Source organism: Pleuronectes platessa, chromosome 15 (assembly GCF_947347685.1).
Source record: "Pleuronectes platessa chromosome 15, fPlePla1.1, whole genome shotgun sequence".
Lineage (NCBI taxonomy): Eukaryota > Metazoa > Chordata > Actinopteri > Pleuronectiformes > Pleuronectidae > Pleuronectes > Pleuronectes platessa.
In genome coordinates, this window is record NC_070640.1 from 17,126,054 (window position 1) to 17,153,499 (window position 27,446).

Here is a 27,446-nt window from a genome sequence, read left to right on the forward strand (position 1 = left end):
TATCAGCTCACGTTGATTACCTCGGCCAAAGAGGTTATGTTTTCACCCCTGTCCGTTTGCTTGCCGGAAGCCAGGACTGCAGAAACTTCTGGACGGATTAACACGAAACTTGGTGGAAGAATTCAGGATCGAAATCAGGGGGCAGATCCATTTTTTAATGATGAGAAAGGCTCATTTATCAAACTGATTTCTATGAGTGTGTGAAACTTGGTGCAGCTTGATGGAATTTAAGGGGATTACTGAGCCGCGGCGGAGATGTGTGCTCTACTTTGTGCCGCTCAGATGTTACACTACTAATTATGTCAAACTGGATCAGTCAAAGTGATTGATACACTTGGCCAATCATGGCTAAGTTTGGATACTATTTTTTAGGAGTTTGAGAAGCTTGAGATTGTAAGTACCTGCAGCCATGTATCCATACAGTAAGTTCAATATTAAAGCTGTTTATTTTAGGAAGGCTAAGCTTTTATTCTTTTATCCAACTTTTTCAAACTTATTTTTTTAGTTCGTCTGTTTCAAATCTTTACTTTTAGCTACATTATTTCAATTGTTAAATCATTTGCTTTATTTTGAGCAATTCAATCATGTATCCATTACTTTTAACTATCTCATCATCTAGTTCATAGCTTATAGTCTATATCATTAATACTAAAGCCAACCAAAATGTATTTTATTCATTACCCATTGTTAACTCTTTCAGCTGTTTATCTATAACTGATTTGAATCCCCAGGTTGGGAGCGACTGATCTCCAGTCACTTTTCAACTGAACTCCACTCTATTTGTGATGCATATTTAAGACTCAGTGTCAGTAAGGCAACATAAAACTTGTTTGAATAGAAATTACTGAACAAATATATACTGGATACAATAATGTGTTTTACACCAATATTTCAAATGAAACGTGAGATAATTTTGAAATCCTGTTTATGCATTTAGTTGAACAATGAACTGCAAAGATCACTGGTCGACGCACAGAGCATGACCGTCACATCAAACAATAGTGACAGGATTTAGGTCTATTTTTAGTTAACAGCCACTTGGATTACATGGCTATAGAGCTGTGTCCTAAATTCAGCAATTACTCCAGTCGACAGTGTTTATTGGCTGATGAGGTCCCTTGCTTGACATTCTGGGGTGCACATTAAACGCAGGAGTGGGATTCGTGTTTGTTCCACCAAGCTGTATGATATTACAGTTTGAGATTGTATCTGCTGTCTCCAGGAGGGAACTGCCAACGTCTTGTTTAAACACATTGTTCAGGAGCATAGTTGTCCCGTCAGATTACTCAGCTAATTTGAATCAAAGGTATTTGAAGCCTTTTAATTCTGTCAAGCGATAGCATTACTCATCGCATATGCGGTTTTTTCCCCCACAGACAAAAAAACAACTGACAGTAGAGCGGAAAACAAATGTTGGAAGAGCAAGAAACGGAGAGCTCTTTAGGTCTACTGTCACCTTAGGCAAGCTATTTTTAATTTGCCAACAAAAGCGCATCTATTTCTATTTGTCATTCATTCTAGTTCCGTGTTTGAAGCACAATGAGCCCCGGGGACTGCTGAGCCCCTGGTTTGTATGACAGGTACTGGTGAGTCGGGCCCAGAATTGTAGACAGCGGCCGGCAGCCAGTAATTGAATGCCTGTTTGTCTTATTTTTAGGCAAAGAATTTGTCGGCAATTTTAAATGTGCTTTCCTGATAATTCTTCACTCTGGCCCTAATTGGTGCTTGTGTTGAAGAAACAAGAACGGAACAGAACAGAGATGATGTAGATGAAGTTTATAGACTGAGTAATGAGAATAATTAGATCTTTACTTTCTTCTCTTTAGTCCTTTGAAACTAAACTGTTTGTGTTTACTGAGCACATCATTACACCAGTTTGTGCTGTGTCTCTTTAATGAGAACTCATCCTCCCTTTCAACTACAACAAAGTTCTATAACTAGCAGTGGTGAAACAACTCGGTTTTAACCTGAGCGCAAAAAATAATCAAAGTATTTTGAAAGATCTGCTAATACTGGACATTCAGCGTCTTAAAACTGACACAATAATGATCCCCATCTAAGTGGAAATTGCTAATATCAGAGACAATCTATTCGGAAATTAGTAAGGCAATTTGCAGACAGACACTATAATAAGAGGAAATGATACCTCCATCTCCCGAGGGCATCCTGCAGTTTGTAATAGGGAACATAAAGTCTTCAGATAATGAATAACAATTCAGAATTAATGCCAGCCAGTTTACAAAATGCAGAGAAAGAATTATAGTTGCCAACACTGATGCCTAATATGACACAGGGTTCCCACTACACTCATTTTGCAATAGCACGCCTGCCGACTGCTAAATTATTGCCACAGTTGCTTCAGGATTAGGGCAGACACACATTATAGGCCCGGTATCTTCGTTCTGCGTCGTATTACCCTGCGGCCTGTTCTCCCTCCACACTCCCCCGCTGACCTGCTCTCACTTAACACATTAACAATAAACACCAACACTAATCAGAAGTTATTAGGACCCGTATATTACTTGTACTGTTTACTTTTGGTTCGGTTTAATTTGATTCGCTCCACAGTTTATGAGACACTTATTTACACACGAGTCAAGGACTCAGGACGTCAGGGTTAAAGTGACCATTGCAATCTGGATTCATGATGAGACCCCATCGATTACTAAGTAAATAAATGTGATTGTCACAGCGTTTGTGAAGCGAGGATCAGCTCTATGTATGAATGATTAGAAAAGAGCAGAGGAGCAGAATCTCTTGTTGACCAGCACAGAGTAATGCGCCTCAAGGCAGTGGCGCAGCCAATGGGGGCCAGGTGGAGCCCCCCTGATAGAGTGAAGGCTATAATCAGAGTTATTGCCTTTAAGGCTGGCCCTGAAATCCTGGAAGAAACACTGAAATGTGCAAAAACAAAAACAAGCTGTTAGAACTGCTCTTTGTTTCTGTTTCCCAGCTTTTATTGAGCCTTGCAAGATTGGTTCAATTTAACACAGTCTGGAACTTGGCCTGCCCTTGAGCATGAGACATCTGGTCGTAGGGAGATTTTGCTCTAAATGTGGCCACTTTTTGAGAGGGAGTTGGGTGAATGCATGTAGAGCAACTTGGGTATTCTCGATTGCTGGTTGACATATCCAGGTCAGGTTACCTAGCTGGAAAATGTTTGCTTGTGGGACCATCAATAGTTCTGTTCTATGTTACAAAACCAACCCACAGTAGTTATTGTCAGTCAAAGACAGTAGACGGATGGATGGATCTTTTATTTATGGCGAGAAGGACTCAAGTCAAAGGTCAACAGAGATAACTGTAAACATACGTGCGTCAATAACATCTTGGGGCTCTTGGGTTTGCGATGCTAAATGACAATACATATTGACTCATGTCATGTACCCTGTTAGTGTTAGTGTACATATTAAGTGAAGTCATTGCCTCTTGATCTCAACATGGAGGCTAGCTGCAGAATAGATCATAAACTGTAAACTTTTGGCACATTTCATTTCACTGGGAGGAAGTGGTCAACATAGTTAAGCCATTTTGGCATTGCAGCTTTTTTTGGTTACATCTGATGCCTACGCAGAAAGCAAGGCTTTTACCGATGATCACGTTATTCATTGAAACTAAGTTTTTACCTTTTGTTGCTCCCCACAAGAATCTAAAATGCAAATCGCAAGAAACTCTGCAGCCCTGGGTATTCACACGTAACAAATAATGGTCTGCTAAGTCAGAAGTCTTTGGCTCGCACTACCCGCTGCCGGGATCAAGACTTATGTTCTTCATTTAACTCGGTGTTGAGCTACAATCAATATTAAGAGGGCTTTTGCACAGTGTTTTCATATCGGAGCCTTCACTCCTGTGCCGTACGTGAATGGTCACAGGCTGGGGCGCTATTACTGCAGCTTTTATATTCCAACATTAGGCTGAAGTGCATCTTTATGTCCGTTCATTTGTTTACTCCTCGTGCGATGATCTGCGTTCTGCAGGAACACTGGGAGCACACTGTTTCGCCCAAGGAGAGTGTTTGATCTCGTCTGTGTATGGCGCAGCAAACCAGGGTGAGACTCACAAAAGCACAATGAAAGCCTTTCAAGTGCGACACAGCTGCTACACACGTGTGTATGCTTGAGTGGCCACGTAAGTGCCGTCCCTCAGTCCTTTGCAGATATTTGGCTTCCTCTCCCTCATCTTGCTGTGTTTTCTTTATTTTCTTTACTCTTCTTTTTTTCAGGCAGCATTCAATAGCAAACGTGCCAATTTCTGCGTGCATGTATTTTTGATGAGAGGTCATTTATGCTTTCTGTAAACTGCCAGACTGCAACCTCCTCATAATAATTATCAATAATTACAGTGTCAGAAATATGCAACATCCAGAGAGTGACAATATAGAGGAGGGGATCTACATGTGAACAGCTGCATAATGTTTGTTTCAGAGCGTTATTTTTATTCACTTGGTTTTGGTTTGGGGATATTTAGATGGGTTGTTTAATATTTAATGTATTCAGTTTGTGTAGCACTACGGACATTGCTTATCCTCATGCCTGTTAGGGTAATAGTTGTAGGTATAGATAAGTTTACGGGCTGATATGAAAAAAACATGATTATGAGGCTGGCTGGGCTTCACAGTATTTAAAAAAACAACAACAACGAACCCGTCTAGAACTGCCTTGAAACAAACTACTGAAAACAGGAAATCAGTGAAGGGTTTCTGATGTAACCACAAATCTTAATAAAAAACATTGATTTCATCACCAAATAACACATCGGAGATAAAATAAGGAACTGCATTGCATTTACCAAATATTCCACCCACTCATATTTCTGACAAAAACGAAAACAGGCCTGATTTCAAAAATTTTGATTTGACAAAAGCAGATATAGAAGAATCATTAAAGAATCCTCATTAATCAGTATATTAGAAGTCAGAAGTGAGACAGCAGCACTGTGGGGACTCACTAAGGCTTAATTCCCGTCCAACACATTCTTAATGAAACTGATTATGAATCCGGTCAGATGTCTTGCTTAATGTCGGAATAGTTGTTTGACTCTCGCAAAATAAAACAATATATATGAGTTTTGAAACCAGACCTTTTAACCAGACTGGTTTAGGATCAGCAGCTGGAGACTCAGAGAAACACAGAGCACCGGGAAAAACATTATAAGCAAAGCTAATTACTGTCAGAAAATGATGCAGGTCGACTGCTCAGTGAGACAACAGCTGTGTTTGGGGCTGCTCTATCCATGAGCTCTGGTTTTCCATATGAGGTGATATGGGTTTATGCGCAAATGGATACATATGAATGAAGCTCTGAGTGCCTCTAGTTACTGTGGAGGTGCTGATGATGGAGTATATGTTCCAGCATCGTGACTGAATTAACTATATGTAAGTCATAATATTTAGAGATACCTGCATCAGAAATGCCCATGCTAACAGATGTAAAGGAAGGGTCAGGCATCAGCAATCTCATAAAACACTATTTATTGTTTTATACTGTTACAGTATGGTTTAACACTGTAAAGATATTTTATCTTTATAAACTGTGGCAGCACTTTAACAGCTTCTTAAAGAAACCTATAGTTGTGTATTGGTAGATTCATATATTTTTGTTGTTTTTCAGTTATAACCGTGAGACTATTTAATAAAAGTTATATTATATTTGTTTTTCAAAGGGTTTAACCTGAACCAGAACAATAAATGATAGCAGTCATGACTGCATACAGGGTTAGCTGCATAAAGATATTAAATTACATTATATAATTGTCTTGGTATTGCATCAGTACTCTGATACGCAAAGTCCAGGGATCTGAATCGATATCTAACGTCTCTAATAAAAACAGAAGCAATCAACATGTAACTAACAATAGTCATGTATAAGATAAGTAATCAATAATTATTATGCTTCTAACTACTTGTGTGATTGTGATGAGAACGATAAAACCTCTATGCACATCCAAGTCTTGCCTGTGGCAAAAAACGAATAGGACCTTCATAAAACAACTCTTCTCTTTTTATGAGAACCACATTTAATTTGACAGATAGATCTAAACCAAAGAAACAATCAAAGACACGAACCAGACAAAGCAGGGTTGAATTTGAAATGAACAATTAGAAATAAAGTATCTTCAATGTGTCGGTCATTTGACGTCCATCACCTCGTTGATTATCTGTCACTATAAACATATCGAGATCAATGGAGTTAAGCCACTGACTAGCTATTGCTCTTATTTCCACAGGAGTCTTCTGTTTATACGGATATGGCTGCTGCACTTTGGAAGATCAAATCTCTGGACCTGGGCTTGTGGATCTGTCTCCTGCTCCTCAACCTCCTTCCTCACGCCAGGTACCGCCACACACTGCGTCTCTCCACCTCTGCTGGAGGTTTACCACCTTCCCTCCCATTTCATTCCCTCATCCCCGCCTCTGCTGTTGATGTTCTCTTGATGTGTTTTGTATTATACACCTTCATTAATCAGGCTCACTGCTGCGGCAGACACAGCGATCAAACCATTAGAAGCGAAAGTTCATCTATATTGCAAGGAGAGGAAAAGCACGACTTGTTTTTGTTATTGCACAGTGAGAAGGTCCCAGCTGTGACTGTCAGTCTGTCGAAAGGAATAACCACACCTCGAAAATATGGTTTTGGTTAATACAATAAAATAAAATGAACTGCAGGATTGCAAGGAAAATCTTTATCATTGACCTGAGAAGTAAAGAACATTCTTTGTGTTTTCTCCTACGATCTCAAGGACTTCCTGGACAGCACTGTGGCTTTCACATTTTTCAGATATTTTGGACAGGGATTAAAATAGAGCCCATGTCACCTTGTCCTACATAAGGTCTGGAAAAAAACAGCATCACGGCAAAATAAAGTGAACATATCCACCCATCTTATCTGCACCAGTTTCAATTTCACTGACTGGTGAATTCATTTGCATTGTGCAGCACACCACAGCTGCGATTCTCCATTCACAGCAGTTTTAACTCCTGGGTCCTGTGCACATTCTTTTCAGTCGATGTGTTAAAATCAGCAAAAAGAAGAAGCTCCAGCTCGTACAAGTCGTTCGAACCACACCGCTCGTGAGTTCAGATGAAGAGATCGCGCAGGTTGCCGTGTTAGCATTGTTGATAAGGTAAGGTGTTGTGGCAGGGAGATGCAGCGGCGTGAAAAATCACTTTAGGATTTTTGCACGCAATAGGAAAGGCTCCCTGCACCAGGTAGAAAGCAGACCAGGGAAGGAAATCGGAACGGTATGACAGGGATTAGCCCAGTTTGCTTTGTCATGGTGCCACTTGGCTCTCTGTGCTTATTAGGAGCACACCGCGCTTGTAATTACATATATTAAATAGGAATGTGGAGCCAGGGGAAGGTGCAGGCCAAACCTGGCAAGAGCTTATGAAAATATTTTTTTGTGATGTTAAGTTTGTGCCTTACTCTTTGTTCTTTTTCACTAATGACCATAGAAGTTCAACTGAACCATTGAGCTGCTGTTTGACAGCTTCATCCACATAAATATATCTAGAATATCATCGGTGTGGGGTTGGTTTTTGTTGTTTGGGATCAAATTAGTTCCATGGAAAGGAAATCGTAATGCTACAGTGGCCCATGCAAAAAGTCAGTACAGACATCATGTCCCAGTTTGGTGACTTGACTGAGCATTGACCTTAAACTCTTGCAGCCACATCCCCCAAAGTTTTGTGGGAAATGTTCCCAGAAGAGTAGAGCCTATTTACGTAGTTTTTGGAATGAGTTTCAAAGGCTTACGTGTCCACATTAAGTGACAGGAGAGTAGAAGAGGTTCAAAAGGGAAATATTGTGATCAGGCATCAACATTTGTATCATATCTTAACACACAAACACACACAATTCATGGTTTATTGATCGAATGCAACTTATATTCTCCAAGCAGAGAAAACAAATTCCCTTTGTGCATTCTTGAGGCATCAGATTCACAAGGCAAGACATGTGCTTGGGGAGAGGAGGGCGCAGTGACCTTGACGTTTGACCACCACATTCTCATCAGTTCATCCTTGAGTCCAAGGGAAAATTTGTACAACATTTGAAGTATTCTTGATATGTCATGTTAACAAGAATGGGATTGACTGACCACGCCAAAATAAAAGGTGCCAGTTTGCCATAATAGCAACAAAGATATGATAAAATTCTGTCGTCAAGCTGACTCACTGTAGACTCTGATTTAGATAAAGTCAGCGTAGAGGCCATACTTCTATAATCTACAGATAATATGTAACCACAGGAAATATAAAACATGCCTATTCAACATGGACGACATCATGAGTGGCAAACCCCACTGCCCAAACTCTTACTGCTACCTTGTCAAATAAAACAAAGTTATTTAATATATTCAGTGTTGTAACGTGACCTTGGTTTGATTATTCAACATGACGCCATAAAGAAGATTAACGATTGAATTATTGGCATCAGCGCTCTGGCTGTTAATGAAAGAAAAAATGGAAAATCAATAGATGTGATGAGAGCAGCAGTTAATAATAGAAATGTATGAAGTCTTGACACATCCAGGAACGAGAAACTGTCACCGCGCTCTTTTCAGCGGCGCTCGATTCATTATGCATGGGCCTAACACATCAAGTGACAAGGATTTTCGCAAACGTTAATCTTTCTGCTTAAACATGATGTTGTGCACATATGCAATTCTTGCACAGCAGGCTTTACTTAGCACTTTGTACTCAGTTGAACTTGTGCTCCTGTAAATCAGGCTTGACTTGGGTTTGTTTGAGGAAAACATTTGTGTTTGCTGCGCCAGAATAAATTCAAAAAACAAAGATGAAATTTGCATCCGAAGGTGACAGGCCATCACAAAATGAAGGTTGCTGAAGTTTAGAAATAAGAACGTTAGCATGCACAAGCTCCCAGAACATCGAAATATCAGCGGTGCCGCTTCTCTCTGAGACCTGCTCCCTCCCTGATGCCGGCGGATGCTATCAGCAACCTCTAAATCGGCTTTACTCCAGCTGAGGAAGGAGACTTTCCTAATGGATTCAGGTGTAACAGACAAATCCTCTATATAAGGGTCTGTCATTCTGCACGTCACCAAATTTTCTCATTCCCCGCACACTGGGAGACGAGGCACGATTAAGCTATTATTCGCAAGAATCCATGTATTACATGTAAATGAGGAGAAAGTATTTATCTTCACCTAGTGAACGTCTTTCATTCCGTCAGCTCGCCTTCCTCCCAGCCCCCACTACTCCGATCGCCACTTAGCTAGCTCGGACAGTCAGGCCATCTTGTTGTCTATTGTGTTTGTAATCTTTTGCCAGGCTGCCGGCTGACGTGGCACATAATCAATAGCTATAAGCATGAGAGTGCTATATGTTCACTTTGCCAATGGATTGGCTCTGAAGTTGCCCAGCCTCTACTCGCCTTCTCGCCCCGTCTCGCATGAATTATTCACAGCGTGGCAGAGAGGGGCATCACTTTGAGATGTGACCCGGTCAACAGATAACATTCCGTTTCTGTTGCGTTGTCAAGGTTAATGTGTCACAGGTCCTGACAAGGGTAATGTATTCATGGCTGAACCACTTTGCTGATTGAATGAGCAAGCAAATTGTTTCCTCTTGGAATGGAGAGAAAGGAAAGTCAAAGGTCCACTGGGCGTGACGAATGTTTAATTATCAGTCAATATATGCCTTCTGCTTTTAATTACTGACAACGAAACAGCAGTTGTCTGATATGCTTTAAATGAAAATTGTTTGAAATGAAGTGGCCAGTCAGGTGTCTTACTCACCAGGTTAACTGTTGAGAGTTACAGTGCAGCAAAACCATCATCTATCTACCAATTCCCGAAATCTATCTGTTTGTGGTTCACATATCCAAAGAACCACTCATCAGCTTCACACTTGACAAGGGTATGGTCAAGTGTCAAGGCCCAAGGCAGTGCACTATCAAATCCAATTGGTAGAATTAGAATGAAAAGCTCTTCTTTGCAGCTTCAGGGTTCTGTGGGCTGAGTCCTGTCTTTACTTACCGCGGCTCAATTACTGCAGGTCACATTTAGTTTGAGAAAGAGAGCTGTAATCAGCATCAGGCAAACAGCCCCTTCCAAACAGGCAGGTATAGAACAGGCGCTGAACCAGTATCTGCAATTGGGCAAATAATCTGTTGAACCTGTCTGGTTCCCTGTATCTCTATTATAACTCATGGCTGACTTCTTAATCCTTTTCATTGATCTGTTTTCCAATTATAGTATAACAAAAGTTTTTGTCAAATTCTGTATATATTGACTAGTATGTCTGATAAGAACCCAGCCCACAGCGGGATTCCATAAAGAAAGTGCAGACTATATGTCAACAACTGGGGAGATCCAGCGTCCATCCACCAACTGAGATTCTTTAAACATTTCATCGATCTGTGCTCTAATTAGTTTTGAATTTCAGTCAATTTCCTATTGATATAGAAAGGCTGTGGCCAATGATCTTCAAAGTTACCATTAGTGGACATCCCCAGCAGGCGTGAATCAGACTGAAACTGGAATGGATTTCCCAGGAGGTGTCCACACAGCTGCAAACTGAACGCAGACCACTCAGCTCTGGAAATTCTCCAATACTAAGTTGATGTCTCCTAGAACGAACCCTCACTCCATGAAACGATTAAATCAAAGTGTGTTTTCTGTTGTTTTAAGATAGCTCAAGTTGTATCTCCGTGTTTTTTTTGTTGGTTATTTCTTGTTTTTCCTCCGGGAAACGGCTCTGATTCACTTCGCATTGAGCATTGTCTCTGAAACACAATCGTTTCAGTACATCCCATATTCTTTGCCACCAGCAACATCCACCCCCGACTCCCTCTCTGGAGAAGAATCCGAGTCTGAAGCAAAGCTGTGGATAAACACGCCGCTCAATACAGATTAAAATCCCTAAACCTACAGTAGCTGCGCCTTTGAATGTGTTGCACAAACTGACTCAGAGTCTTGTAAACAGGGTTTTTCCAGAGAAAATTTGAAAGTACAATGACACAAGAGAAATGAATGTACTTTTCTTTCTGATTTACAGCAACATTTGGCCTCTAAATTGTTATTTCATTAAGTGACACGGATAAAACTATCAGGGAAGTATAAAACAACAGTTGCAGAGAAGATAAAGTCACTAAAGATGTCCAGTAATAAGGTATTCAATATCACACAAACCAGCTGTATTGCATATTTTAACAAAAAAAAAAATGTGTCAGACTTCTTTGGCAGTTTATCAAACAGCATTTTGGGGGCAACAGACAATTTAATCATTCCTACAGGGAAGCTGGTTACGATTCTCCAGCCTGTGCTTTCAGATACCAAGTGTTTGGCAGAGTCGAGATAGTCGCTTCTTTTTGAGGAAACTAAATCACAGCTCAGCAGCTGTTGATCTACTGACTGAATATCCACTTATTATATCGATGCTGCTAGAATGGTAATGACGGTAAGTGATGAGTAATTACCCTTTGATGACTCCATTAGTTCTTGTTGTTGTGCTGCTCGTCCTCCCCACTTACAACTCACCAATGTTTGGTTTGGGGCTCAAGTATTAATGCAGCTTGTGCTCACAGCAGTTCAAGAGGGAAACATGGGAACTCAGTGTGGAATGAGATGAAAGCACACTGAACAGGAGGCTAAAGTAGGCCTGATGAAGTAGTATTGAGACCCAGACAGAATTCACCAGTTTGCTCGAAGTACGAGCGAACACAAGTCTAAAGCGACACGTCAGTAGTTGTTAGGAGTTTCAAGCCATTGGTAAAAGTCCAGATTGTTTGCTCTGGAATAATCTAAATGAGTCTCAACAGTCAGATGGTGTCACAGACTGACATTGCACCCAGCATTCTGTCTTTGGTCTAGACAAAGGTGTTTTTGACAGCTGGTCGGATTTAAAAAATAAAATCCAACCATCTGCCAAAAAAACATTTGTGCTTTTTGTTATAAAACATTAAAAAAAAAACTAGAATAGCACTTAGTAGAGCGTGTACCTCTGCCAAGGCCCAACAGTCCCTTTACAATTCAATCAAGCTGCAGCAAATTTCACACACTAATAGATACAAGTTCCCTAAATGTTCCTGACTTTCTGTTTTTTTATGAACCATGACTTTCCCCCTAGGAAAACTCAGAAAATGGTCTCGCAATGTTAAAGAAACTAATGCTTTCTTCCCTGACCCATTACGCATCCTTCCACCAAGTGTAATGGAAAACCAATCTGTTGTTTTTGTGTTATCTACAACGAACCAATCAATAAGCAAACGGACAGGAGTGAAAACATATCCTCCTTCATGGAGATAACCAGAGAACAAGAAGGGTTGTTTAACTTCAAAATCACTTTGTCAGTTGTTGAAGAAAATTACTTGTGTGTTAAACATGAGCAAACAGTATTAATTAAAACATACACCGCGATATATTTGAAATCTAATTAAATGTTCTTAAAAAATAATATTTCCATTCTTCAGGGCATAAGAAGAGTCTAGACCCTCAAGGTATTTATTTGTTGTCCCGGTAACATGAAAAATGACTGCACTATATCCCACAAAATAAAAAACAATTAACGCGTCCGAATTGGTAGTATAAACCTTATCTTCATCCAACTAGCTTTTCTTTCAAGGGACGCGTGGGGACATGAAAGAAAGTCAATTATGCTTTAACTTTCCAAACATAAACTCTAGACAGTTTTGTTGCCTTGTCAGGTTAACCAGTGGCAGTAACCTTTATTGACGTCGTATTACCATAATGGTGCTAACAGGAGCAGGGAAACGTTTATTATGAGCGTTTGTGAAGGTTGGTAGTTTCAACTCGTCGACCAAGGACAAAAGATTGTGCAACAGACATGAATTATGGGAGCTTGAGTCCTTCTTGTCCCGGCTCTGGCCGTCGTCCAATAATTAGCTATGTGCGATGACTTCTAGTCTAGTATTGATTACTTTTAAAATGACTTACACATTTATAAGTTGTCAAGCTATAGAGTTTTATCTGCATACAGGTGCAGGGTATGTACTTAGGTCATTTGTGTTGATATACACTTAACTCTAAAGTATTGATTGTGATATTGAAGCTGTCCGATAGGAAGTCATTTATCTTTCTAATAAAGAAGAATGCAAATGAGTGGCTAATAGATGCCAACAGTGCTGCTGGTAGACGACACTGTGATAGCAGCCGATTCCTTCACAGTTTATGTTCGCTCTGTTGCTGTACCACCTCCTCACAAGGGGAGGTGTGATGTTCGCCACCACGTTGTCATATAGAGATTACATTCTAGCCCTTAAGCTTCTGACGGCATCACAGGTGTGTGGGATCGCTAATATGCCAATTTATCCTGGTTTACAGTCCACTGGGCCCATTAACGAATCCCCTTGCCTCATTAATCCAGCTCTGCTACCTGCAACTTTGACATGAAGAATGTTTCCTTCCATTAATGCCTGTAAAGAGAGCAGAAACTCTGGAAGTATTTATACATGGCCGAGATAGAAAAGTTAATGTGTAGTGATAAAAGCAAAATAGAACAAGTGCAGAAGAAACAGACTTAATCATGTCCTTTCGAACTTCTGCGACAAAACATTATGGCCAATAACAACATCGAATGTGTGTGGAGGTGGCAGGTTTCCACTCTGATGTATCCAACCCCCAATATTTGTGTAACTCAGATTGATCGGAAAATAGATCTGGCTGCATTTTCTTTTCTTTCCCACATTTCTGGAAAAGAGGATTGTAAACTGATGATGTTGTCATTGTTTCTCTCGCGTCCGAAACATCTTCAAAGTCATAGTTTTTCTGTCAAAAGGACTGGAGTTCACCATCATGCAAACATGAATGTTTATACCATGATGTCTGCAGGTTTCAGCTTTAACAATCCAATTATTTGGAAAATAGTTTAACCACTAATTTCATTAAATTCAAAAGATAATTTCTCGACACATTTGCCAAAATGTCAGCTCCTTTTGAGAGGATTCACTGCTGTTCTTTGTGCCATGTGAAAGTAAACTCCAAGGCAAATTTAGATGTTTCGGGATTACGAGCTTTCAGTATTTGTAGATATTTTACAGACCAGATAATTAATTGGTTATTTGATATATCTTTATTGACATCCATATTTCACCCCACATTTGTGTGGTGTTTTGTTACATGTTGTAATGCTCATACTTTCAGTTTCTTCGGTGGTGAGGCTGCAGCTGTGTGGCTCTGCGACTCGAAGGTCATCTGAATGTCCTGAATGTCGCAGTGTGGTTGTGCCGCACAGCCCACTGTGACTGACATAGGTTGCTGCACACGTGCGGCCACTGCAGTTGTAACGACACCTTACAATGAATGATGAAACATTACAAGGACATCAGTAAATGTCCCAGTGAAACACTGAACATTTCTGTTTTGTTACACTGAGGACAGCCCCTTTATTCTAAATCATGACAGCATACCTGTAATATGTACGAGTAGAATTAGTACCATACACCAACAAAACAAAGGAAAGAGAAATGAAAGTGAAAGGAGCAGATCAGTCACAGACGAGGAGAGAGCACATGTGCTAGCGGGATGGAAACTGATGAACGGGATAACACCGCTTGTCAAGGATGCGATTAATGAGAAACAGGAGCTTGAGTATTTTTAGCTTTTGTGCCACCGAGGACCAAACACTGACATACGCTGCCCGGACAGATGGGGATACATATGTTAGCTGTAGGACCTGCAATGCACTGCTGTATGTGCCCTTTACCTGTGGCTTCCGCATCACTAAATCAGGAATATATAGGCTCTATAAAGAAGATACACACCAGCGCTCACTGGTCTGCAATTACATGGAGTGTTGAGCGGCCTGTAACGACTGGAGTTATGTGTCAACATGTTACAATAAACTGATTCATTGGATTCTGTTTGTCCCTCCTCCTCCAGATGAAATAACTCTGTATTCCTGGAACTTTTTATCTGATATTGCATTATTTTTTTTAAGGGGGGGGGGGGGGGTTGCCTCAAGATCATCAGCTCTTGATTTGTTTTTAAACTGCTTTTCCTGAGGCTTTATAGGAAATGATTTGCCATTTGAACTCGTCTGTTAGTCCTGCCATCTGCTGGAAAAAATAACCACATTTTGAAAGAGTCAGCTTTTAAAGTTATAAACAATCTATTCACTGCTGCTGATGCTGGAGATTGTGTTTCTGTAATTCCTCCCAGTGCTGTATGCGACGCTGTGGCTTTATTCTCGAAAGTAGGTGGGTGTCACAACCGTTCAAATATTGATCTTTATTTAAGATGATTTCCTGTTGCTGTAACGAGGGCGTTGTTCAATCGAGCATATTTCATTTGTGGCATTCAAAGCAACACACCTACTTTATGACTTGTAGATGTCTTTATTACACCTTTATTTTTTTTCACTGTTACATTTGTATTAAACAGATGTGTAAAATATAAAATTTACAATTTAAGAGCCAATTTAAATGCTGACCCTGAAATTATTTGTTTTAATGTAATGCCAGGGAAACTGGACATAGCAAACGTAGCTGTCACTATGTTCTGTGATAGAAATTTTACTCATTAGGGCAATGATTGATATTGATGTTTTCGAAAGATAACAAATGTTGCCTGAGAAGTCAGGGTTGCACTCATGACTGTTATGTGACATCCTCACTGACGAGGTCACCAAACAAAGACTTAACAGAACAGAGGATTTGTGTTTGTAAACTACTCAAGGGATCTTGAGAAACAGATGCTACATTCCAAAGGTCTGGGAAAGATTAGGTGACAGGATATTGGTCACCTATTGTTTAACATGAAAGAGGTTGATCGATAACATTTATCTCCTCTCTAGGAGGGGCTTGGAGATGTATAAAGTGTTGCTTTTCCTGTATGTCATTGCTCATTGTATGAAATCCATTCCATGGTCTTGTACATTGATGCCCATCTGCAGATGTAGAATAAACTTCCAGAAAGACATTGTAATGACTTGTGCTTGACTATTGAGAAATTCCCATGACAGTTCTGAAGCAGTTTTTCATTTTGTGTGAACCTAAACCTATCGGAGGACAGATAAGGATCCTGTGTGCGGCCTGAATAGACACTGGAGAGACAGTTCTCTGCCCTCCCTGGGACCTTGGTTGTCATGGCAGTGGATTAAAGCTAGTTAAAGATCAAGGACAACAAGGCGGAGGAAAATTCTTAAAAATCCAAGATCAAGTCAGGCAGAGGCTTTTGCAGCGATGGATTGGGGAGTTTAGACTGTGTGGGAGCAGTAGACAGGACGTGTGTGCGCTGAATGCAAAGAGGAGACGAGGAGACGATGGACCAGACCTGTTCGACTAAAGACAGGAACAAATGATTCCGTACAGTTAAAAACGATTCTGCATTTGAGTAGATTTATCTCACTAATCTCATCGTACAGACACACACTGTAAACACACTTTTCTGTAACCAATATAAACTTCTGAGCAGAGATGACACTGCTGCAAACAATTATTGAGTCATCTTCCACAAAGACAGCCTCCTTTTTCTGAACACCATCAACTGCTGGGTATAGAACAGAAGTATTGGGCTGTTTGTTGGTGTTACCAGCTGGAAATTAACATGTTTTCCAATTGACTTTTACTGTCCTCCCTTTGTTTCACTGTCTGAACAGACTGTGCTTGTTAAACACATGTTTCCAACGCTTTGCTTTCCAATGGTGATCAATGGGCCAAGGAGTCCCTCAAATTGGCTTCCACCCCTTGCTTTAAATGGAAGTGTTAAACAGATGCTGGGGAGAAAGTGCTGGCCGTCTTTGTCATTACCGTTGAACTTCTGTTGAAAAACCTTTTCCTTGAGTTGAAACAGTTTTACTGTCCTCTGCACTGAGCAAGACTCTTTGGAAATCTCTCGGCAATATATGAGATTTATTTCAAGTCAACACAGAGGGTAAAAGTCAGCGCTCTGAAGAGAGCTTCCCTCTGGACACGGGGGCTAACTTGGCATACAGTGCAAACACACATTACAAAGTGTGTCCAGAGGACGTGTTACAGGCATTTTCTGAAAATGTCCCCAAGGTTCCTGCCTAACAAATTGTTCCACGCACAGCCAACTGGGAAAAAGGCCTCCGGGGGCGACCCAAAACAAGCAACCCAGCTGGTATGAGGACCTGGGGGCCCCACATGAGAAGCTGGGGGAAGTTTTTAGGAGAAATGCATTGATCATTGAGTGGGCAGTGTAGGTCAACAGCTCTACAGTGGATGTGGAGTGAAAATGGTATCGATGGGAGATTTAATAAAACCAGGAGTCTAAAAGCAACGTATAAATGCACGGCCGGACCTGATTGTAGATATACAAAAACAATGGCTAGAAAATATAACTCTGGACCAAAACTCCTGTAACTAAGCACATGATCCCAAAACGGAGACAGGGGAGCAGAGGAGACTAAGTACATAAGGGAGGTAGGGATACTCCATATGGCAGGGCAGACAATAACAACAACAACAGGAACATATAAACTAGACAAACTAATAACTAAAAAACAGGTCTATGGACTGCATGTGTCCAAAAATAAATCAAAAGTCCACAAAGTCCTTATAAATCCTTAAAAAAAGAACAGAATGTGATACAAAAGTCATTGTGCATGAGTTCCTAGGTTCCGAAGTATTTTGAGATATTGTAGCCGTGGTCAAATACTCACAGGAAAATGTATGGAAACACCAGAAACATTAGGATCCAACTCTGGGACCATGAATATCTGCATGCTAATCCATTCAGTAGTTGCAGAGAAATTCCATTCCGGAGAAAATTATGGATCGACCAATCCCTACAGCTTCACTGCTAGCATGGCTGAGAAATACATTTTTGCATTATGACAGTTTGCTGCAGTAAAGATACGTTCAAAACCTATTCATGAAAAAAAAATGTAAGTTCCCCTTCTACAAATTCTTTCAAAATTTAAATATATACCATTCTAGGGCTGCCCTTTAAATGCTGAAACCAAAGTGGATAAAAGAAGTAACATGACAAATGTTGTCCTCGATGAACGACCGCAGATACAGCAGTTCTCCCTGGAGTCAGCCTCAGCCACTGTATGTCAGCTGATAATACATTCCACCCTTCAGCTTCTCTTGTACATATTATCTGCTCAAAACAGGCAAGTGAAAGAAAGGCAGCAACCCGAGACAAACCCTATATTTCAAGCAAACAAGGCCTCCATTGGTAACAGACAATATGCTGCATAATGTGCTGCTGCATAACATTATTAGTTTATTGTTGGTAGACATGAGGCAATGTGAGTGGGAGGATCTGGCAGGGAAGATTAGTTATGTTGTGAAGGTTAACTCATGCATGAATTCAAGTTTGGAATTTACTATTTATTACATTATCAAGAATGTGCTAATTAGACGTCCTCCTCCCCCGTGCCTTTTCCGCACATTGAAGGATTTAGTTGACAGGAGGATGGAATTAAATATTGGTTGCCACATACCATACACAATAAATAAAACAGTGCCTCCATAACTGCAGCGAGGAAATAAATTCACCCGCTTCCAATATATCCTTTCCACAAGGCTCACTAATCCCCTCCATTCGATTTCGGTCGCCTCCAGCACTCAGCAACAAGATAATTCAGTGAGTGCGTCGGGGCACTTTAAGCAGTGGAAGGATATCAGGATTGGTATCAGTCTTCCGTGGCACGCCCGTCACTCCATAGGGGGCGACGCACTCTCGGAGAGAGGGATGGTGTCGTTGGATGAAGATGTTGAGGCATATTTCCTGAGGTGCTCACTCTGAATGCAGGATGCATGAGCAGCAACAACAGCTGCTGCCAATTTTTTATAGATGAAAACCGGTTGGTATGACAGTGACAGAGGCAGAGACAAAGAGGCTGTTAGTTTTAATCCTCTTCCACAATATCCACCTTTCTCTGTCATTGACATCGAAGGACTTCACCCATGTAGCGCAGCACTCCTATAACGTTATCATACTAAAGATGGACGGAGTGGAAGTAGAGATGTTGTTTGTTTTTATCTTGAGCGTTCATGTTACAAAGTAGTCCACCAGGACTGGGTGCTTGCATGTATTCTACTGTTCAAAGCAGCACTTTGCCAGATGTCTTGTGGGTCCAACCCTGCGTTTTCGTGCCAGAGCGCTCCAAACTGCCACATCTGCAGGGACGCTGGACTGCCCTCATTCAAATTCATGAGCTGGCTGATGATTTCCCATCATCATCAGTTTCGACTTCATGATGTACTAGTCGATGCGACTTAAAAGTCCAGCCAAGAAACTCTTCGCAAACATTTTTACAATCTGACCTTTCTGACTCCTCCATCTATCAAAGGAAACTGCCTGAGGCCATTAGCATGCACTCACAAAGCCAGATCCCTCGCTGTCCTTTGTCTCGTTCCAACATTCTCCTTTTAATGGGAAGACATCAGATTAAGGAAGTAAAAACGCCTCATGGGACCTTTTCATTGGAGAACACTGGCCAAGCATTCAGGTATTACGCGTTCAGGTTTTCTTCTGGCCTCTCCTGCACCTCCTCTGAGCTCCAGTCTTTGGTAGATAATGAAATACACGCCATGCCACGTGCGCAAAGCCTACTTACAAAAATAGTTTCACATTCTTTCAAATATTCAACATCCAGCAGCTGTAGGATGAAATAACTAACTCAAATCAGTCACCGAGCGAAACGTCGGCAAACAACCCACACGCTTGAACTGCGACTTGGACAATTACTCCTCCGTCACTCCGTCAGCATCTTCTGCTCGTACTGCCACACCAGCAGCTCTCATTACTGCTCACTTCCCTCCAGGGTTCACCCCCACTCGCTCCACGACTCCTGTCTGGCAGCGGGCACCCGTGTGCCCTGAGAGACCACTGCTACATCTCTTCCCTGGCCAAAGGCTGTAATCCCTCACCTGTCAGGCTGGTTCAGCGCACTAACCTTGGATCAGCGCCAGACCACTCGCTCGGCTTTCGCCCGTTCCACTAACTCAGCGAGTTCGGCCCACACGCGCTTTCTCCCACCACAGGATACAGGGCCACCTGTGACCGTGAATAAACACCATCACAGTCTAAATCGTTTCATGTAAACCCGAGTTAAACAGTTCAACGATAAACGGGCACTTTGTTACTGTCAACGTGCAGGACGTTATGTTCGGAGCTTTTTATAAAGAGTCTGTGTTGCAGGTTGAAGTTAGAAAAAATAGGGTTCATCCTACCAGGTTTATCTGTGATGCCGATGAGATGAACAACTCAATATGTGTTCCACATACAGACAGACAGACATTTGTGGAATCAGTTGGTCGATGTAAACTACGGTGCATTAGCAAATGGTACACATTTGCATATCGGAACATTATATTTTTTGTTTCTTCTCCCCATTTGAGCTTCGAGGGAGGAAAAAGAAAAAGCATCTATGCTTAATTTCAGCCAAGGGACCACTGCAAATTCTATGCCTATACGAAATGGGACTAAGCAATAATTATGGACATGATTTCTACGGAGCATTGCCAATTAAGAAACTTTTTTTTTACGGGGTTACATTTTAATGCAGTCTGTCTCTTCTGAGAGAGACTGCACTACAATGAAAGTTCAAAGCCTGTTTGCAGACACAGTATAAAGTTGTTTAATTGTCTGTGTGCTCCAAGATATATAATCCCTGACTCAATATGTCTCTATGTTCTATCTAATTAAATCTCAGCACTGTTGGAGCGCTTAATGTGCCCCTGCTTTATACTGCGATGGATAACCCTACTAACATAGTACATTTCAAATGTAATGATAATGGCTCAATATGAACTCATCAACATACATGCTGCATGGAAATAAATCATACAACCGTATTTTTATCTAAAGACTTTCAGTGTGTTCAGCTGAATGATGAATAACTGATTTAATAGCATTTAACATGCCAACAAAAAATCATTGTAGCTTTTCGTTCCAGTCCAACCAGCCTCAGGTGAACATTGTGCAGCGCTCACTGCTCCATTAAGTCTCTGTTGGATGCAGCAGTGGTTTTCTTGTCACAAATAGTGAAGCATGACTTCTGAATCTTGCTACTTTTGGAAAATGTCACACTTGTCAGTTTCCGTTACCGCGCGCTCTTGCTGCAAATGGGGTTGTGTTGTCGCAAATCGAACACGGCCGCTGTGCAGCCACCGTAAATGACGATCGCAACGTTTGACTGCAAATGTCGGCCGATGCAACATAACTGCCGGCTACTCACTTGAAAATGATATCTTAATTTCTTGTATATGCCGACTGTTTTTCACGACATGGAAATTACGACACCATCTTCTCCAACGACGTGTCCTTCTCCCCCTGCCGCCATTTTCACATGCTTGGAAACGTGTCAGTGGTCCCTCCCCTTCCCCCACAAATCCAGAATGGTGACGTTTTGACAGTATAGAGTGCACCATCCAAGTGCATGTCATCATACTTGTCAGTGTCAACACACTTGTGCACTCAAAAGGGCAATTGTGGTAATGGAGGTACAACAATTTAGAAACAGCACCTAAGGAGCTTTTTTTCCAGCTGACATTTTGTCTCGTCATATCAGCAAAAATAGCAGCCGTAATTAATGACATTGTTGATTAACCTTCATTTACAGTAATTGTCTTGGTGAAGTCACAGTGATCCGCCATGCACCATAACACGACCTCGGCTGGAAATTAGTTACACCACCGCCTAAATGTCAGCTGTAAAAATAGTCGGTGGTTGTCAGTTGTCTCGTCTGAACAGGTGCACCAAAACTATTACGTCACTTATCAGTTTGTTTCAAGTGAACAAAAAAGAATAACTTCCGATGAATTTTGGGGCCTTCACACATTCTCATGGTCGAACATTAGTATTAAAATAAGTCACAGTGACTATGATTTAATCAGAAACTATGGCATTCATTAGAAATTAACATTGTTTATATGCTAAATCTATGACCAGTATAAATAGTCTATACAGGCAGGTTGCCAAAATTAGCATCTATCCATCTATCAATCCATCCATCTTCCTACTTATTCCAGAAATGTCTCACCAAGAGCTGTTCACCTTATTGGCTTCACACTCTGCATGTGTATTATAAAGGGCTGAATGAAGTATACTGCTTTGTAGCAGCAGCTGCTGAGACTCATCAATGAAAGTGATGCAGTTGATTACGACAACAGAGCATTAATGACAACAGCAACAATAAGGGATTCTTCAGTTCTGGGTTCTGCTTATTGGGTCACGCTGCACCGAGCTTTGGATAAACAGTTGAGCAGCTCTTTGTGCAGAAGGGATGGTCGAGCTTCAGGGTCCTACAGCAGATCTTTACTGGCTCTTACTTGCTGCAGGTCACATCTACAGTTTCAGAAAGAAAACCGCAACCAGCATGACCAAAGTGCAAACCAAACTGTATGCTTATGTTTAATAATATATTCAGTGTCTCAATATCCCTGTATTGAGACACTGAATATATTATTAAACAAGACTAATCAAATAAAATAAAGCGGCTGGAATGATTATGTAACCTGTATCTTTCTAAAAATCATATACCAAAGGAAATCTCCCATCGCTTAGTCCTCATCGGTGAATCTAAACAGCTGGCTGATCTTGGAAGCGGATTGTGTGTGTGTGTGTGTGTGTGTGTGTGTGTGTGTGTGTGTGTGTGTGTGTGTGTGTGTGTGTGTGTGTGTGTGTGTGTGTGTGTGTGTGTGTGTGTCTGCATGACAGATTACGAGTGCTTTGGTGAAACACGCAGATGGGACACACCACACGAGTACTTTGTTTTGGATATTTTAGTGAGGAGAACGGTTTCTTAGGGACCAAAGGTTTCTCATTAAATTTGGAATATCCACTGGGGCAAGCAGAGAAGCCTTTTTGTTTGATATATGATTCATGGTAAGCGAGATATTACCTTTCGCAGTCAAACTAGTCCCAGCCATCTCCCAAAGCTTTTTGTATTCCGTGTTTTTGTGTGTCTGAGCCGCCTCGGACATGCACGCCTGTCGCTTTTTGATAAGGGGCCTGATTGATGAGCCAGGAATGTGTATTGCATTCAAATATTCAGCATATTCTCACCCATTTTTTGGTTCACCCTAATTATACAGTGAGGTGCCCAGTTGACAACCAGAATATATCAAACTGTGACCCATTCAATAAGGTTAAAAGGCTCAGGCTCAGTGGACTGCACAGTGGAGATAGTGAGCTTTCAGTGTCGGGCATCATCTGGCTAATAATTAGAATGTTCCTCTTAGCATTGTTATCCACAAGGTTTCATCCTGGTTTGTTTTTCATCACTCGTCACCTTAGTAACAGGCAAGAGCAATTTAACAGGACAGCAAACATTCGCCTGAACTGATCTGCATTTTTAATGATTGTGATTTTCCTGTGGCTTCTTCACAATAAATGTTTTTCACCTGATGGATGCGTCATACTTTATATTTTATAATGTAGATTATAGATGTGTAGTTTATTGTCTTCATTTTCCAAGAAATCCTGTTTTTTTTCTCTCTTTCCTTTGGGTAGGCGGGGTTCAGAAATCATTATGCATTTTACCGTAAACAAAGTGAGCCATTTAGGAGGTGATCTGTGGAACATGAGGGAGCCCTGATCCCTAATTGTTATTTATTTATAGCTCACACATAATAGCCACTTAGCGAGAATGGAATCATTTGCCCAAACGTCTCAAAATTAGGATGTGCATATTTTGCATGCATTGAAAGTGACCTTTACCTAATGAATGTTTTAATGAAAGGGGTCGTGGCTCCGATGGAGTCTTTATGTTGAGTTGAAATTAAAGGAGCGATTAAGCCACAGAAAGCCATTCTAGCAAAGCAATATATTATAGTTTAAAGAAAATGTAAGTTTCCCTTTAAGCCCTCAATTTCTTTAAGCCCTGTCCCCCTACCAGTGTAATGCCGTGCATATGAGAGTGCATGCACATGGAGTGGTTGTTGATGGGGGTTACTCGGATATTGCAGGTCACTCCTCATGGGGATTCTAGTTTAATCAAAGACGGTGCTGATTAACTCATCAGTGCTCCTCCTACAGTGTAGTGGCCTTTTCATCCCCCCTACAATATTGTTCTGCAGGGAATTGTGGGCCAAGTAAATTAATAACCAGTGGCGGATAGCATGTGATTTATCCTCTCGCAAAATGCTGCCGAGTGTTTAATATTTTGGTATAATTCATAAGCAGTTTTCTTTCTTTCTTTCTTTGTTGTTTTTTGGGGTTAAAATATTCTGATTCCAGCCTGTTAAGACAAATATAACAACGCAAACACAACCAGACAGTTATTATACAAATATTGACTAAACCCCAAAGGTGATCAGTGATATCAGATTTTCCCTGTGAGAGCAATATTAAACAGGCAGGAGAAATCCGACCGAATTTCTCCTGCGTCAAAACATCAAAAAAGAATCATATTAAATATGATATGTACTTTACTTAGATTATATTCAAAAGAACTTGTCATTTAGTTATTTAAATAGAAGTCCTGCCTTGGATCACGTTTAATATTTAGAACAAAGGGTTCTCACAACATGTATTTTTACTGAAAGCTGGTATACAGTGTGCAATGTTTTAATTCATGAATTATTGATGTATCCATCTGTGCGATGGAGTGTCACAACACATAAAGCCCATAAAACTGTGTATTAACTGTGAGAATATAGATTGCGTTAAGCACCAAACACCAGGCTTTCACACCACTGTACACTGAAGGCATGTTGATCTCAGTGCTTCACTAATGGAGCAATGTATCAAGGCTTTTATTACACAGAGTGTGTTTTCATGCTTTTGAATCCATCTTCCTCTCTGCATTTCTTCCTCCAGGGCAGTAGTTGGACACAGAGAGCCGCTGCCTGATGATAGCAAAGACAATATCACCATATTCACCCGGATCCTAGACAGGCTACTGGATGGATACGACAACAGGCTACGTCCTGGGCTGGGAGGTAAGCAACCGTATACGTTCGATAAATCAGAGAGTTCTGCAGAGAGGAAGGTTTCAGGCTGCTTCACTGAGCCTCTGTTTTACGACGCAGATAACAGGGGTAAAAATGCACATCCTCCTTTCTCTTTTTAGAGAAATTGTTGTGATTATGTTTGAAGTCAGTTTACATATTTTATTTTTTAGTGGTGACATAAGCAAAAGCAAATATTTCGTTCAGATGCAAGTTTGTTTAATATTGATTTTCTTCAGGTTTTTATTCACCACGCTGATCATTACACATATAAATTAGTGATAATTTATTCAAAAAGCTGCTTTGGTAAAACAGACTTGTTTATGTAAAAGATGATTCATTAGATCAGTGTGTGACTTACACTTCCTAAAGATGCCATAATGCCCAATGTCCATTGCAAATAAACATCCACAGATCCACTTGGAAGCCACTGAAAATGTGTGCCTAGTCATCGCTCTACTTGGCTAAAAGAGGGGGGCTGGAATCCCAATTCATGCTTCTGTATTAACGCTACACCGTAGTCTACGTCGAGGCAACACAGACCGCAAGAGCTGTGATTGGTCCGCTCAGTAGTATCGCATGTCTGGCAGACTGACCGCCATTTTTTAATTGAGTTCTTTTGAAAAAAATTGCTCTTAACATCTATCAGCTCCAACTCCAACAATAATCCGCTTGGTTACACTCGCCATTGTTCTGAAGTAAACAAGAGACACCAGAGAATTTGTAAATCAACGGACCAGAAACTGGAAGACATGCAACGCTAGCAAAGGAACTCTACTGCCACTAGCGTTTCGGCGGTGTAACTGCAGCGCGGCTCACAGACATTGGCGCACAACTATGCATGCCCTGTGAGTCCCGGCGTAGCTTCAACACAGAAGCATGAATTGGGCTTTAGTTGTATTAAAACATTGCTACATATACTTCCAGTTTATGTCTGTCCCCCCCCCCCCCCCCCCCCCCCCACAGCATTACGGGAACTGCTATATGAAAACATTTTGATTATCTTAATATACAAACAGGGACAAGTAAACAAGACTATGAATACAATTTACAGTGTTAATCTGTGAATATTATATATAATGCAAAACTTGGTGATTTTTTTATTTGCCAAAGAATAATATAAAAACCCAGATCGACTGAAAGGTTTGAGAAGAAGTTTTACAGCACACCCATTGACATTCATTTTTTTGCACATTGCTGTAATGTAGTGTTAGTCTAGCTGTTAAATTTGTTTCTTTCTACTATTAGATTATTGAACATCATGGATCCAAAACACCACCCACTCATTTTCCCATTGCAGATGTATCTACGTTGAGAGTCATGGTAACAATCTAGCACTGACGTCAGGTTTTCATTTTGTGCATCACTGTAATAGAAATCTGCCTTCCCCTGGGTGAAGCCTTTGTTCAATCATGCCCAAATGGCAAATAAGCACATATGTCAGTGCAAATCCCTCTAATTGGTGCTTTTTCTATCTAAATATTTGCCCTCGGAGGACGAGGAACCTAACAGCAATCCCACATGCTCCAGCAGGCGTTGCCATTTCTAAGCCAGCCAGCTGGAATGGTCACTTCTGCTCTAATGCTCGCTGCTGAAGACAAGAGCGTGGCTACCGGGGCTTCGGCGCCACCAGGCTGTATGACCTGGACTCTGTGGCAGTGCCCAGCGAGAAGAACCAGGCACAAGATGTTAATGTCATATTGTGCCTCTGCTCACGTCTCAAGGGCAATGGGATGGCGAGGCTCGCACCAGTCATGGCTCACAGTCATGGAGATCAGTGAAAGCAAACAGGCTATTCCTGGAATAACAGCACTGAGGATCATATTGTGTTGCAGATAAATTAATCAAATTTATCGGCATTACACGACGTTGGAGTGACTTTGCAGATTATATTTCCGCCTAGCCGATTCAAAGACCTTGATTTAGAGTTTAAACCAATTGGGGCCCTTCTCAGTGTAGCCAGCATGCTCATTCAAAGTCAAGGTCATCTGTCTGCAGACGGAAAAGAGAACCAGTCCTGTCCTGTTGGCCGCCCCCACGCCCCACCAGTGGCTCCATCTCAGACCAGACAGAGGCTGGAGAGCACCATTTAATTTCATTTTCCGAGGCATCTATTAGCTCTGCCCTGTGCTCTGGTGCCTTGTTGTAAACAGCAACAGGGCAACTCATTCAGTTCCCCCCCCCGCAAAGGCCTGCCACACAAACTGCTGACTCGGTTTTGTGATAATCACGTATTTGCGAGCGCTATCTGTGTCGCAGGGATGATTAATGTGGAAGCGGATCTCCTCTCTCAGGGGGGCCCTTAGCCAGAGGATTGGAGACTTCACCTGTGGGTGGTCGTCGAGATCGGGGACACTGTTAGAGCCATGGATCCATTCACTTTTGGAGAAAGGCCTCATCACTCTCTAGTTGTTACACCACTGGGAGCAGCGATTTGTCTCGCCGATAGCTCAAAAGGCTGCTTTACACATTTGCCCCAGAGGAGCTGATTCAGCCCACGCTGAGGAGGGCAAAATTTGATCTGTCACGACTTTCATATCATGCCCTGCTTAATGTTTTATTAAAGTCATTTCAGTCATTCCACATCTCTGAATT

General features: G+C 41.2%; 1 protein-coding gene across 1 annotated transcript in view; it reads left to right on the forward strand.

Annotated features, from left to right (window-relative positions):
* The first annotated feature begins 6,246 nt into the window (after nt 1–6,246).
* The window catches only part of gabra3 (gamma-aminobutyric acid type A receptor subunit alpha3), a 54,657-nt gene continuing 33,457 nt past the window's right edge, over nt 6,247–27,446 (forward strand). Inside the window, exons 1-2 of the mRNA XM_053441457.1 lie at nt 6,247–6,332; nt 24,721–24,842. Of these exons, the coding sequence (XP_053297432.1) occupies nt 6,247–6,332; nt 24,721–24,842 (208 nt within the window). The remainder of the gene's footprint in view (nt 6,333–24,720; nt 24,843–27,446) is intronic.